General features: G+C 33.2%; 1 protein-coding gene across 1 annotated transcript; it reads left to right on the top strand.

Annotated features, from left to right (window-relative positions):
- Positions 1-2,136: 2,136 nt before the first annotated feature.
- On the top strand, positions 2,137-4,510 carry LOC121738680 (ER membrane protein complex subunit 8/9 homolog). The gene is made up of 4 exons (XM_042130898.1): positions 2,137-2,481; positions 2,764-2,913; positions 3,824-3,932; positions 4,111-4,510. The coding sequence occupies exons 1-4, from the start codon at positions 2,278-2,280 to the stop codon at positions 4,338-4,340; spliced, it is 693 nt and encodes a 230-aa protein (XP_041986832.1). The 5' UTR covers positions 2,137-2,277; the 3' UTR covers positions 4,341-4,510.
- The last annotated feature ends 9,883 nt before the right edge of the window (positions 4,511-14,393 follow it).

Here is a 14,393-nt window from a genome sequence, read left to right as displayed (position 1 = left end):
CGTCTTTCAGCGCTGCTACTTTCACAGTGAACTCTCTACAAGGAACACGTACACACCCTAAAGTATTATCACTTATTTTTGTTACACACTTCAAAACATAAATAACATTATTAGTATACAGGAGCGAGAATACCTAAAACCGATCTAAATACCCTGTATCTTGTCCACACACAAGAGGAGAAAGCAGCCCTCACTAATACAGGCTATGGATCGGGAACGGACTCTCGCGTCCTCACAATCCATGAAGCTCAGGGATTAACGAGTCCTTCGGTGATCATCATACAGACCAAGTCCCGAAAGCTGGCAATCCATGACAGCGTTCCTCATGCAGTTGTAGCTATATCCCGGCACACTAACACCTGTGTCTATTACACTGACACTGATGGAGACGCTGTGGCAAGCTTCATAAAAAGAGCCACGGAGGTGTCAACCGAACACATAAAAGATTATAATATAAAAATGGCTATAAAAGACAGGAACGATAAAGTCCTAAGCCACATGGCGGGTAGATTCGACACAGAACGATATCTTTTTAACAACCTAGAAACTCCACCCAGCTTGAGTGACCCCTCTCCACCAAGCCAATGTCACAACATCTAAAGGCAAAGGGTGGAGCAGCATAAAATCTAAGGAAATCGGAAAATGTCGGATCTACTGGCCGCCACACCGACTGGGACCTCACCGTTCAAAACATTAATATTATTATTATGCAATTTATAAAACAATAAATATGTATATTTATTTATTATATGTATAACATATTATACTCTATTCTATTAAATATAATTATATATACACATATATATATATATATATATATATAAAAAAACAAAAGAAAAGTGTCCATGGCGTGATGGACCACAATTAATTAAAATTCATAATATTATTTCAATTATCCTTGGTGCGAAAAATCTAAATAATAAAATAACAAAAAAAGAATATGGACGAACAGTCCATAGACGGCCCCAATTTTATAAAAAAAATAAAAAAAAATAACATTATTACTTATCAGCCCATCTTCAACATAGACCGCCTGAATCGGCTGCACTATAACATCAACAAAACAAAATAGGTACCTTCTTAAAATTGGTAATAAAATATTAATATCTTCTTAACTTATATTAATTTAATTAAATAAAAAAGTTGGTATTTTAATTAAGTACCTCTTGGTTTAATAAAAGTTAAATTAAGGTTTATTATTAAAGTTAAATTGAGGTTTACCATTTATGACGTATAAAAAAAAACTACTTGCTAGATCTCGTTCAAAACAATTTTCGTTGGTAGTTTTTATAGTAATGTACATGATATATATTTTTTTAAATTATCATGCCCCTACTTTAGAAGTTAGAGGGGGAAGGGGAAACACATTTTACCACTTTAGAAGAGTCTCTCTCGCAAACTATTCAGGTTAGAAGTCGCTGTGACATACGGACGGAAAGACAGACAGACAGACAGACATGATAATCTATAAGGGTTCCGTTTTTGTCATTTGGCTACGGAACCCTAAAAAAGAAACATTATATTACCAAGTACCAACTATTCGGCCTCTACAGATTTCTATTTTTTTATTTGATTAATTTGATTTTGATTGAATTTTATTTTTTTGTTATTGTTAGGGCCGCGGCAGACCAGAATGGCAGCGGCACGGCGAGCACTTTAAGTTTCAAATTATTAATCATGTATCAAGTTTTACATTATTTTGCCCAGTTTACGCCATCTAGTTATTAAAATAAAAAATGGTTGACAATCAAATTGAAAAAATAAGAAAATTTCTCATCGACGAACTCCATCTAGATTCTACTTAATTGAAAATTAAAATGAATCAACTAAACTGTTTCAAAAGCACAGAAGAAACGCCATCATAGATGCACAAATGGCGTTAATGTAATATTTTGGAGCTATGATAGTATGAACTTTCTACTTTGGCAGTTCGCGTTCGGGGCTCCGAGCCTCCGACTCCGAGCCAGAAGTCCAAACTCCAAACGTAATGTCGGATTTTGCATGACTATAAAATAATCGATTATTTTTAACAAAAAAATCGCGTATGAAAATCGATTTTTATTAAAGAAAAAATCGATTTTTAAACGATTTTTTTCATAATCGATTATTTTTTCACATTCCTATGTCATTGTCAAATCGTGAGAAATTCGTGAAAAGCTGAATTTGGATTAATTTACTTAAATATTTCTATAACTGCTTGTTTTTTTGGACAAATGGTAAAGAAGTAGCGTGCGATTTTTACCTAAAGCGAAATCACAGGAACCAAAAACATAAAAAATGGGTGATGTATACGTAGAAACTGTTGCTCACGCTAAAATTGTTCTTCACGCCGCAAAGTACCCACACTGTGCAGTCAATGGCTTGTTAATTGCTGAAAATCAAGGAAAGGCGAACAAGGATGATCTTGTAATTGTCGATGCCGTTCCACTTTTCCACCATAGCCACAACTTGGCACCCATGGCAGAGATTGCTCTCACAAAGGTAAATAACTTTTGTGCTTCTTTAAGAAAATACTAATGATAATTATTGATAACTATGAATATAAAATTACTAGATGTCCTTTTTTATAATATAATATCCTAGCTAGATGTATGTAATGTTTATAATATTATTTCAACATAGGGATGTTGTAGTAGTAAAAATTTAGAAAAAGAACTAGGGAGTTCTTTTTCTATCCTTTATATTTTTTTATCTACTTACAGTCTGGTCTGAAAAATTTATTTATTACCAGCAATCTCACTATAACTGAATAATATTTTACAGGTAGATTTGGACACTCAGGCGAAAAATAGAATGATCGTAGGATACTATGCTGCAAGTGAAAATTTCTATGAAAACACTCCAGAGAGGTGTCCATCACAAAAAATTGCAGATAAAATTCTGGAGTTTTATCCAAAAGCTGTTTTTGTTGTGGTAATGTACCAATAATTGTTAATTTTTATTTGGCAATTTTTTTGAACATTTTAAAAATCTTTGTGTTTAAAAACACTTTAATTTTTAGGGTTCCGTACCCAAAGGGTAAAAACGGGCCCTATTACAGAGACTTCGATGTCTGTCAGTCTGTCTCTAGGCTGTAACTCAAGAATGGTAATGGCTAGAGTTGAAATTTTTACAGATTATGTATTTCTGTTGCCGCTATAACAACAAATACTAAAAACAAAATAAATTAAATATTTAAGGGGGGGCTCCGGGCATTTTTTGCTCGGTATCAATGATCAGAACAGGTAGGCACATGAAATTCTCACAAAAGCCATGTGTACTTCAATAATTAATAATAATATTTAAAGCCGGACTGGCTATATGATATTTACTTCTATTTCCTTTGAACAAGGTGCAAAATGCAAATGCATTGTTTGGGGCTCTTACGTTTCATAGATTCAGATGTTTTCGTGATTACGACAATTAGCAAAGATTTGCATGCATATTATTAATTTGAGAGTACTTTATGTACTTACTCCCTACAACGTGGGAGAGCCATGCTTCGGCACGAATGGGCCGGCTCGACTGAAGAAATACCACGGGATCAAGAAAACCGGTGTGAAACAGCGCTTGCGCTGTGTTTCGCTGAGCAAGTTTACCAGAGGCCCAATCCCCTACCCTTTTCCCTTCCCTACCCTGCCCTATTTCCTTCCCTACCCTCCCATATTACCCTATTCCCTCTTAAAAGGCCGGCAACGCACCTGCAGCTCTTCTGATGCTGTGAGTGTCCATGGGCGACGGAAGTTGCTTTCCGTCAGGTGACCAGCTTGCTTGTTTGCCCTCTTATTACATAAAAAAACAATTATATCAGTTATTAGCATAACATCTCCTTATTTATTTACAGGTTGACAATAAGAATTTCTTGCCTCCAGAAAGTGTTAAAGAAGGTCTAAAAGGATTCAGATACAGTGACTCCAAATGGAAACAAATCAAGCCTAAAAATATGCTAATTGGTAATTTTTCAGTTATAATTTTTGCTACTATATTTTGATAAATGCTATTATTTGTTAAAAAATTACTTGGAAAGATAATGTAGAAATAAGACATTATGAAATATGCTTTCTGTGAAAGCACAATGCCATTACAATTTTTTCTTTAAAAATAATAATTAATGTTAACAATTTCTTACAGCACTTCCAGACATTGAATTAATAGTTTGGCTATTGAGTACCAAGAGTAACAAGATTTTGGTGGATTTTGATAATTATTTGGATGATATGACACTGGATTGGAACAACTCTGAAGTTGAGAAAACAATAAGTAAACATAAAAAAAGTTCAGCCAGTGATAAAAATGATTCACAATACATAAGACATGATGATAATGAAGATGAAGAATTATCCCAAGACAGCTCAGAATAATGTGTGTTCTATCTCTGCAAATATTTAAACTAAATGATATATAATAATTGAAAAATATGCTCCTTTACTAATAAAAATGTTTGTACATACAAATTTAGAAGCTGTGTTTTGTTTTTTCAGATACATTGAAAAAGTAGTTAGATAAGGACAAAATATTGTATAACAATGTATCACATTTTTTATTAGTAAGGGGTATGTATCAACTTTTTACATTTAATAGTCAATATTGTTACTGATATTATAATAGTAAACACTACCTACTGTTATGATTAATGGTTAATTAATGTTTGCTGACACTTATTCAAAGTATTTATGTTATTGCTGAGTTTATACTAGTCTAGTTCTGCTTTTTAATCCAACATAATTAAAACAGCTTCAATCCCTACCAAACAGTTTGTAGATGACTAATCAGAATGTTCTTAACATGATGGTTTGACATTTTATGAGAATACCATTTTGTATTTTTATTGTAGGTACTATAATAGTAATTAGTAGGGAAGGGGAAGGTGCTGATTGTGTAGTCACTCGAACGTCATGGAAACCTAGTAGGTTTTTTGCATTTTGGAAGCTGTGTCACAGTTTTAACTAGTGCAGCTCCCAACGCTAAAATCACTGATCTCGTATTGAAATTAAATATGCCTTATTTATAAGCTTCTCAATGAATATGATTTGAAACAAATAAATTATTATTAAATTAAATTAAAATTAAATTTGCATTAGGTAAAACTGATAAAAAATAATAAGAGCGTTTTTTATTTTAGCGGTGGGTTCAGAAACTGCAGCCATGTTAAAGTTTTGAAAAAGAAAATATATTCAGAAAATTGCTTATTTAGGTAAATTATAAATATATTTTAAACAACAAAGACTAAATCATTTAGTTTAGTGCAAAATAAAATATTTACGAAGCTTAGTTAGGAAAATATGAAGCTTTATTTTTTATATTTCAAAATGTCCCTACAGGCTTACCTTTGAATCGTCAGTGCTTTTTAAGGAAGCTTCTTTGGGGTATACTAAACATCTACTTAATCTGACAGATCCGATGACATTTCAATATTTAAAAAAAAAAACATTTACCCACCACGCGCACGCGAGAAATCTAATTTCTATATCATGATAACCAGACACATGTCGGAAGCCTATACAAGCCTTAATCTGACACGAGCGTGTCAGATTAAGGCTTGTATAGGCTTCCGACATGTGTCTGGTTATCATGCTTGTCCCGAAATCCCCTCTTCCCCTCCCCAACTACTAAGACTGCATCGAAATGAAGTATAATATTTTGATTCAAGTAGCTGAATTGGGATAATGTTAATATGTATTATAGGGACATTTAGTTGCATTTAAATGTTATTGTCAAATATAAATATTATTCCTTGCGTACCAATTATTTTTATTTGATATTTTAACTATGTAGTTAAGAGGTTATTCATTACGAATTCCATATTATTTGCTATCTTGGCATATTATTATGTATGTTATAATTTTTCTCTACTAATAGGGGTGTAATTATAATTTTGGAATGTGTTCTCTTTGTTTTAATTACAATTTTTCAAAAACAGTACCTAAGCAGTAAGCAATATTTCTTTATTATGCTGTTTTGCTAATACATATACTGATAATATTTTTTTTAGGAAGGCTCAACTCACATTATCTCGGGCACAGAGTTGAAGCGACGCGACATCTGTGCACGCGACGCATTTATATTTTTCCACCTACTTCCACCCACAGTATATTGACATCTATGCACAGATTTCTTCTATGAAAACGTGTTTAAGTTAAACACCGTGTTAACGGTTCATACGTAAAACGCATGTATAATGTCGGTTGTACACTCTCGCCGAGACACAGCGAGGCGGCCCGAGTGCGAGAGTGTAAATGGGTGCGCTCGCCTCGTCTCGCCTGTCTCGGACCCTCTCGGATGTCACCTGATGGAAAGCAACTTCCGTCGCCCATGGACACTCGCAGCATCAGAAGAGCTGCAGGTGCGTTGCCGGCCTTTTAAGAGGGAATAGGGTAATAGAGGAGGGTAGGGATGGGAAGGGAAGGGAAAAGGGGAAGGTAGGGATGGGAAGGGAAGGGAAAAGGGGAAGGTAGGGATGGGAATAAGGGAGGGTAGGGAAGGGATTAGGGTAGGGGATTGGGCCTCCGGTAAACTCACTCACTCGGCGAAACAGCGCTAACGCTGTTTCACGCCGGTTTTCTGTGAGAACGTGGTATTTCTCCGGTCGAGCCGGCCCATTCGTGCCGAAGCATGGCTCTCCCACGTAAAAAGCTTGTTCTCCTTGAATTAAAAGAGTCCAAGAAACTATGCGATAAACTAGTTCAAGAAAGACAAGGGGAAGTAGAAATTGAAAAAATTATAAATAAAAACTCACAACTAAAAAGTGAACTTAGCGAGCTTTACACTAAGCTAATCGATACGCAGGAACAAAGGGATAAACTGCAATTGATTGTAAATTCATTTGACGAATGTACTTCTTCATATGAACAAGTGTTAAACCGCAATAAAACACTAGAAGATGAACTACGTGAAGCTTACGAGCTAATAAATAAACTTCAGCATGAAAAAAACATCTCAAAGAAAGAGGACACAATCAAATTATTTGATGAATTTAATCACCTATACTCCCTGAAAGACCGACAAATAGATACTATTCACTACAAAGACATGGCGAGTTTCTCATCTCCTGAGGAATACACACACAACAAAGGCAAACCTAGTATGGTTCTCAAAGGAAGCAATAGAATTAAGAAATATATAAAAAATAATAAATTCATATTAAAAAACTAACAAAATATGTAAAAAGCAGAAGCACTGGTTAAATACTACGCAACTGCGCAAAACTAATATTAGTTTGACTAACCGGACCAAAGATTTAGAAAATGAAATTAACCAGTGCTTGCGCGAGTATGAGAGAGATACACAACAGCTTTACTCAAACATCCTGTCTCTAGAGGAATCGCTTAGAAATATAACGCTAAAATATGAGCTAGCACAAAATGAAATTAAAGGGTACATAGGTTCATTGACTGAACTAATAGATTTAGGTCAATATAATGCTGATCGTATTGATTCGCTACAACAAAAACAATCATGCTCATGTAACATAATACATCCTAACGAAAAGTCTTTGCCCTCGCAGAGGCTGGAGGAAAAGCTGTGTATCTCTCACAAAAATAGCAATATTATGTCAACGAAAACAATAGTTTTTTCAGACTCTATTGGAAAAGGTCTTGGAACATTATTACATAGCTATGTAAAGGGTCAGGTAGTAAATTATTGTTCTCCAGGATGTTCTTTTATTGACATAATTAAAAATGTTAAGAAAAGTAGTACTGATTCTCAAACCACGATTGTAATATTTATAAGTAACAGCTTAAAATTGACAAAACAAGATATGATTGAAGGTTTTGAAATGCTGAAAACTGTACTTGGTAAAAACATAATTTACTGTGCTTTACCATATTCTGTATCACTATCTCAGAAACAGAATAGTAAAATCTATTACTTTAATAATTTATTAAATAAATTAATATGGCATCATAGTGTTGTTTTTATTTTTTTTGATACTAATAAGTTTATTAGAAATTTTACACTGCCATCAGATACTTCGTATCTGTCTAAAAGGTATTTAAGACACATAGCTAACTTGTTAGCATTTAATATGAATAATAAGATTTTATCTAGAACGGACAATAATGTCAATAACGCAAATTTTGCTACTCATACTAATGTACAAAGTGTTCAAAATTTAAACTTATGATTAAGACAAAAGAGAAGTACTGCAATTATAACTGCTTAACAATAGTACACCAAAATGTAAACCGCTTCTCTGGCAAAATACTAGACATTGAATTACTTATAGATAAATATAAAATAGATATATTATGTTTTACGGAAACCTGGCTGAAACAAAGCAATATTAATTATTTCAAAATGCAAGTGTATATAATAGAGTAAGTGCGGAAGGAGGAGGATGTTTAATTTTAATAAAAAATGGAATCAAATATAAGCAACGTAGAGATATTGAGAATTGCTCCGTAGAAAGAATATGTGAAGCGGCATGTGCAGAAATAGATAATTATTTATTTTTATGTATTTACAGACCTCCGTCTTCTGATTTTTATGAATTTCTATCTACAATGGAGATTATATTATCTAAATTATTTAACTGTAATAAACAAATTGTTGTTTGCGGAGACTTTAATGTTGATATTTTGGTAGAATCAGTACACAAAAATAATACTTTAGCTCTATTTAAATCATTTAATTTGGTACACCTTTTTCAAGAACCCACGCGAATTACACCTACATCTGCAACATGCATTGATAACTTTATGACAAATAGTAACGTTTTAGATAAGAAGGTTATAGGTGGTGTATTATCAGACCATAAAGCACTCATAGTAAAATTAGAGAAAAAATTACAAAATAAACCAGTAAAAGTTCAAGTTAGGCCAATTACGGATAAAAAAATGTTACTATTTAAGGAAAGGATAAACAACACACTACTACAAACTATTAAATTTGACAACGACCCAGATATATTGTTCAGTAACCTTTTAGACAACATTTTAAAAGAATTTGATCAAATATTTATTCAACGACTGGGCCACTAAAGGACTTAGGAAAAGTAGGGACACACTTTATGAGTTATATGATAAAAAAGCGTACTGTAGGGACGAATCATTTCTCAATTACGTCAAACAATATTCTAAAATATTTAAAAAATGTTCGATGCAAGTAAAATCTAATAAAATCCGTACTAACATAGTAAATTCAAAAAACAAAATCAAAGCAACTTGAATTGAAACTGGTAAACATAAATATAATGATGATGCAATAATTCTTAAAATCGATGACGATCTAATTACGGACAAGTTTGAAGTCGCTCAAAATTTTGAGAAATACTTTACCCGTATACCTCATGCTATTACCAAAGAACTTACACCATCTACCGAGAAAGCGTTAGGTTACTTAAAAGATAATTTTAATATAATAATTATAGATGATGAATTTAAATTTAAAACAATTAATGACATAGATATTAAAAAAGCATTTAAAATGTTTCAAATTAAAAATACAGAAGATTCTTGGGGTCTAACAGTCAAAGTGCTAGCGCCTATTATAGATACCGCCAGTATATATAGATTGCGCCAGTATTAGCAGCCGTATTTAACTCTAGTATAAAAAGTGGAACTTTTCCGGACCTTATGAAAATTAGTAAAATAATATCCTTATTTAAGTCAGGATGTAAGACGGATCCTAACAATTATAGACCGGTCTCTATTTTGCCATCGTTAAGTAAAATATTTGAGAAAATTATGCTCAATCAATTATTGGTACATTTTAATAAATTTAAAATTTTTCATGACCGTCAGTATGGATTTACCAAAGGGAAATCAACAACGTGTGCTGGTGCTAAGTTAATATCTCTAATACTAGATGCTTGGGAGAGGTCACAAGATGTTATAGGGATATTTTGTGATCTTTCTAAAGCATTTGACTGCGTTGATCATAAATTACTTATAGCAAAGCTTAAATTCTACGGCATCAGTGATCATTCATTAGATCTCATTATTTATCAGACAGGACTCAAAAAGTTGTTATTGGAGATGATATGTCATCTGGTGCAAACATTGAAATAGGAGTACCTCAGGGTTCAATTTTGGGCCCTTTCCTGTTTCTGGCATATATTAACGACTTACCATACATGATTGATTTATACGCAGAAGCCGTTCTATTCGCTGATGATACATCTCTGCTATTTAAAATTTGCCGCACGGATAGTGATTTAATAAAAGTTAATAATACATTAAACAAAGTTCGGGATTGGTTTAATACTAACAATTTGGTTTTAAAGAGCTAGTAAGACTAATCGCATTAGATTCTCGTTGCCTAATGTAAAACATGTGAATTCATTAGTAAAAATAGATAATATACATATTAATGTAGAGAAAACTACAACCTTTCTAGGAATAAAATTAGATTCTGGGCTTCAATGGGGCCAGCACATTGAAAGTCTGTTAGATAAATTAAGCCGCCTTTGCCGTTCGAAAAATTTGCCAGCTTACAGACACACTGCCAGATTAGTATATTTTTCGTATTTTCATAGTGTGATGTCGTACTACGGTCTTTTATTGTGGGGAGCAGCTACAGACATCGATTCCATATTCATACTACAGAAAAGGGCAGTACGAGCAATATATAATATGAAGAGAAATGAATCTCTAAGGGAACAATTTAAATAAGCTAAAATACTAACCCTGCCATCATTATACATATATGAAGTAATTATATATACTAGAAAGAACATGGGTTTATTTAATAGAAAGTGTCATTATCACAAGCATAATACTAGAAATAAAAATAAGCTCCAGGTACCAACATATCGACTTAGTAAAACTAAAAAATCTTTTATGGGAAACTGTGTCAAATTTTATAATAAAATTCCGACTAGCGTAACTGACCTAATGGAGACTAAATTCAGGCAACAAATTAAAATGACTCTTATATCAAAAGCTTATTATAAGATACAAGATTATATTGATGACAAAGAGATATGGGTGTAATAATTATTTAAATCTGCACTTTGACACATTCTGGAAATCTTTTTATAATGACATAATAATATAATAGATAATGAAATAGCAAAATGACATACTTAGTTATATTGACATAATTATATATTAGCATAACATAATGCTATAATATTGACATATGTATTAGCATAAGTAATTAATTTATAGTTAAGGTAATAATTTACTTGTGTTTAAATAATAATAAAAATATAATAATATAATTGTAATAAATTATTATGTGAAATATAAAATTGTAACTATGTAACTGTAAAAAATTGTATTTTGACGTCAAAAGTGTTGTAAAACCTATTTTGAATAAACGAATTTGATTTGACTTTGAATTAGATTAAAATTTATTCTAATTACATTCGAATCAAGTACTAGTTAATTTCAGGTGCACAATTACTTCATCAATCTGATTATTTTGTAATCAACTACAATGTATTTGTAATTGTGTAATCGTTAATCTAATTACTTTTTGCCCAACTCTGGTCTAAGGGGCTACATGTAACAAGGAAGAGTAAGGGCCTAGGTTTCACCACTTTCTGATAAAGTGCCGAATAAGCTATTCACAACTTTCTTGACTGATTCTCCATACTTGATCTGTCAAGTTAATTGTTGGATAGCCTCTTCGTCACTTATCAGGAAGTGGTGAAACAAGCCCTGTGTCAAAAAATTTGTTCCGCAAGATACAAAAAAACCGAATACAATCAAGAATTTTGTGTACTTAGTTAATTATAGAAGTAACAATTATAATTGTCAACGGCTTTGTTTCGTGAGTGAGTGTTTCGTAGCTATTGTCATATTTTAGTGTGTCAAAAGCACTGACCTCCATGCGTACTTGTATAATGGAGGTCAGTGTCCAAAAGGAACCAAATGCAAAACAGTTGTAGTATGGGAGTTACGTTCCCTTAGTTTTTATTTTTCGTAGGTATGGGAGTTACATTTCCTTAGTTTTTATTTGTCGTAGGTATGGGCCAAGGGGGTATAAAATATATATTATGGCTGCAAGCAATGATGTTTTTATAATATAACTAGATGTCCCGCGCGGTTACGCCCGCGTAAATTAGAAATTTTACAGAATCCGTAGGTACATTTTCCCATAAAAAATATTTCCCCCGTTTTTCCCACATTTTCCTGAGTTTCTTCTGTCGTATTAGTCTTAGAGTAATAATATAATATAACCTTCTCGATAAATGATGAGTCTTACTCGATAAATGATCTATCTAACACTGAGATAAGTTTTTAAATCGGACCTGTAGTTTCTGAGATTGACGCGTTCAAGCAAACATACTCTTCAGGTTTATAATATTAGGTAGATATAGATTTTTTTTAATTATCGCTTGACAAACTCGAGTCTCGATCTAAAAGACTATGATATGGTAGTGATGATGATGATGATGATGATGAAGAATGTAATTTGCATAGTAGCATATGCTTTCTGTTCTTAAAACAACGCCGAAACTCCCAAACTTGTATCTATAAAGAATCAGGAATTCTCTCAGCACCTTCCGAACCACAGTATACCAGGTATATCTCGGTGCAAAATCTTACTTGTTGGTAGCATATGCTTAGAATACTTCTCACGAAACCGAAGTCACCATATGTTTCCCTATAAGTTTTGAGGAGTTCCCTCGATTACTTATGGATCCTTCATCAGATCATCACTTTTCTGAATATAATACCAAATTGGGATGATACCCTATATACCAAAAGAAAAATTTTGAAAATCGGTTAACCAACGGCGGAGTAATCGTTGAATATAAGAAAACGAACATAACACCTCCCCCATTTTGAAAGTCGGTTAAAATTGTAGCCTATGTGTTATTTATTTAATATTTTAATCAGCACATGAATTGAATAACAAAATTTTTTTCAAATTAATCGTAGCACCATCTGTCAGGACAAACTAAAATTGAAATAGAATAATATTGAATGCGATGATAACGCCGTCCGCCGGATCTAATGTAAAACATTCCAAAATCAACAACTCCTTATAAATAAGAAATTAATTGAAAAAACATTTTCCAGTAGACCAAACTGTAAATCTAAACCATTCTCGAATCTCCACGAACACACACAAAAAATTTCATCAAAATTGGCCAAGATAAGATAAATCCGTTCAGCCGTTCTCGAGTTTTAGCGAGACTAACGAACAGCAATTGATTTATATATATATAGATTTATCTTTCGATTTCTATATAGTCTTATTAAAAAAATAATCGGACAGAGTAACAACTTAAGTTAGCTAAAATAAAAAAATAATCGGACAGAGTAACAACTGAAGTTAGCTAAAATTGTGTTTATTTATGTACTATGTATTTTGAGACTATGCAATTTTGTCGCGTTCGCGATTCACTTTCACTTTTGTTGAGTTTCAGAACGCGATATTAGGTCCTCCAACGCGCACGCGAATTTGAACTTTATGCAGCGGTAATAAATTACAAATTGACTCTCCATTTTATTTAGAAAACGTTTGTATGGGAAATAGAAAAATGCTGTTTTGAGGATTTTCCCGGCAATTATTCGAATTTTTCTCACCTTTTAAACCTTCCCTAGACCTCCACGAATAATTCAAGACCAAGATAAGATAAATCCGTTCAGCCGTTCTCGAGTTTTAGCGAGACTAACGAACAGCAATTGATTTTTATATATATAGATATCATAGGCTGCAAGCAAACCAAGTCGGCGCGCGGCGTCTGATTGGTACTATATAATGTGAAATCTATCGGGTTGATAGCAGAGAGATCATTTTAATGTAATATTAAAATTTCTAAATATCTAAGCGTGTTTACACAAGCGCCGCAGCAGCAGCGGCACCGCCACCGCGGCGGCGCCGCTGCATACTCATCCTTGTACCCTTTTCACAGGGCGCTGCCAGCGGCGGCGGCGCGGAGATTCTTTACCGCGGCGGCGAAAAACGCTGGCGCTGCGGCGCCGTGTGTAAGCACGCTAACTGCCGCACTCATGGAACATTAACTACTTAAATGCACGGACTTTTGTAATTAATTCAAAATTTTGACATAAGCACCATACATTGTCAAACTCTTGCGATATCGATTTTTCTCAACAATGACTAAGCCCCAATTTCACCAACGACTGTTAAAGTTAACGCTCGCATTAGTATTACGTTACCTCTTTCGTTTTTCTTATGAATGAAAGAGAAGACATGACATTTTAATAAGCTGTTAACACTAACAGACGTTGGTGAAATTGGGGCTAAAGCTTCTAAGCAATCTTTAAATTGCCCATAGCATAAGACGATTGGTAAACTTTTATAACACAGAGTAATTAATCAAAAATGCCTCTATAAAACCGGGATTCTTATTTTGCCAACACAGGAGAATGATTTAAGCTTCCAAAATTTGTACATAGATTAGTTCAAACATACACTATAATTTGCCCATAGCTTATATAAAATATATTTATGGGTTTTAAATTACGCGACAAAAACCATTTTGTCGCTTACGC

The sequence above is a fragment of the Aricia agestis genome, chromosome Z, assembly GCF_905147365.1.
Source record: "Aricia agestis chromosome Z, ilAriAges1.1, whole genome shotgun sequence".
Taxonomy (NCBI): domain Eukaryota; kingdom Metazoa; phylum Arthropoda; class Insecta; order Lepidoptera; family Lycaenidae; genus Aricia; species Aricia agestis.
Note: the sequence above shows the minus strand (reverse complement) of the source record. Positions and strands in the feature narration are given on the sequence as shown.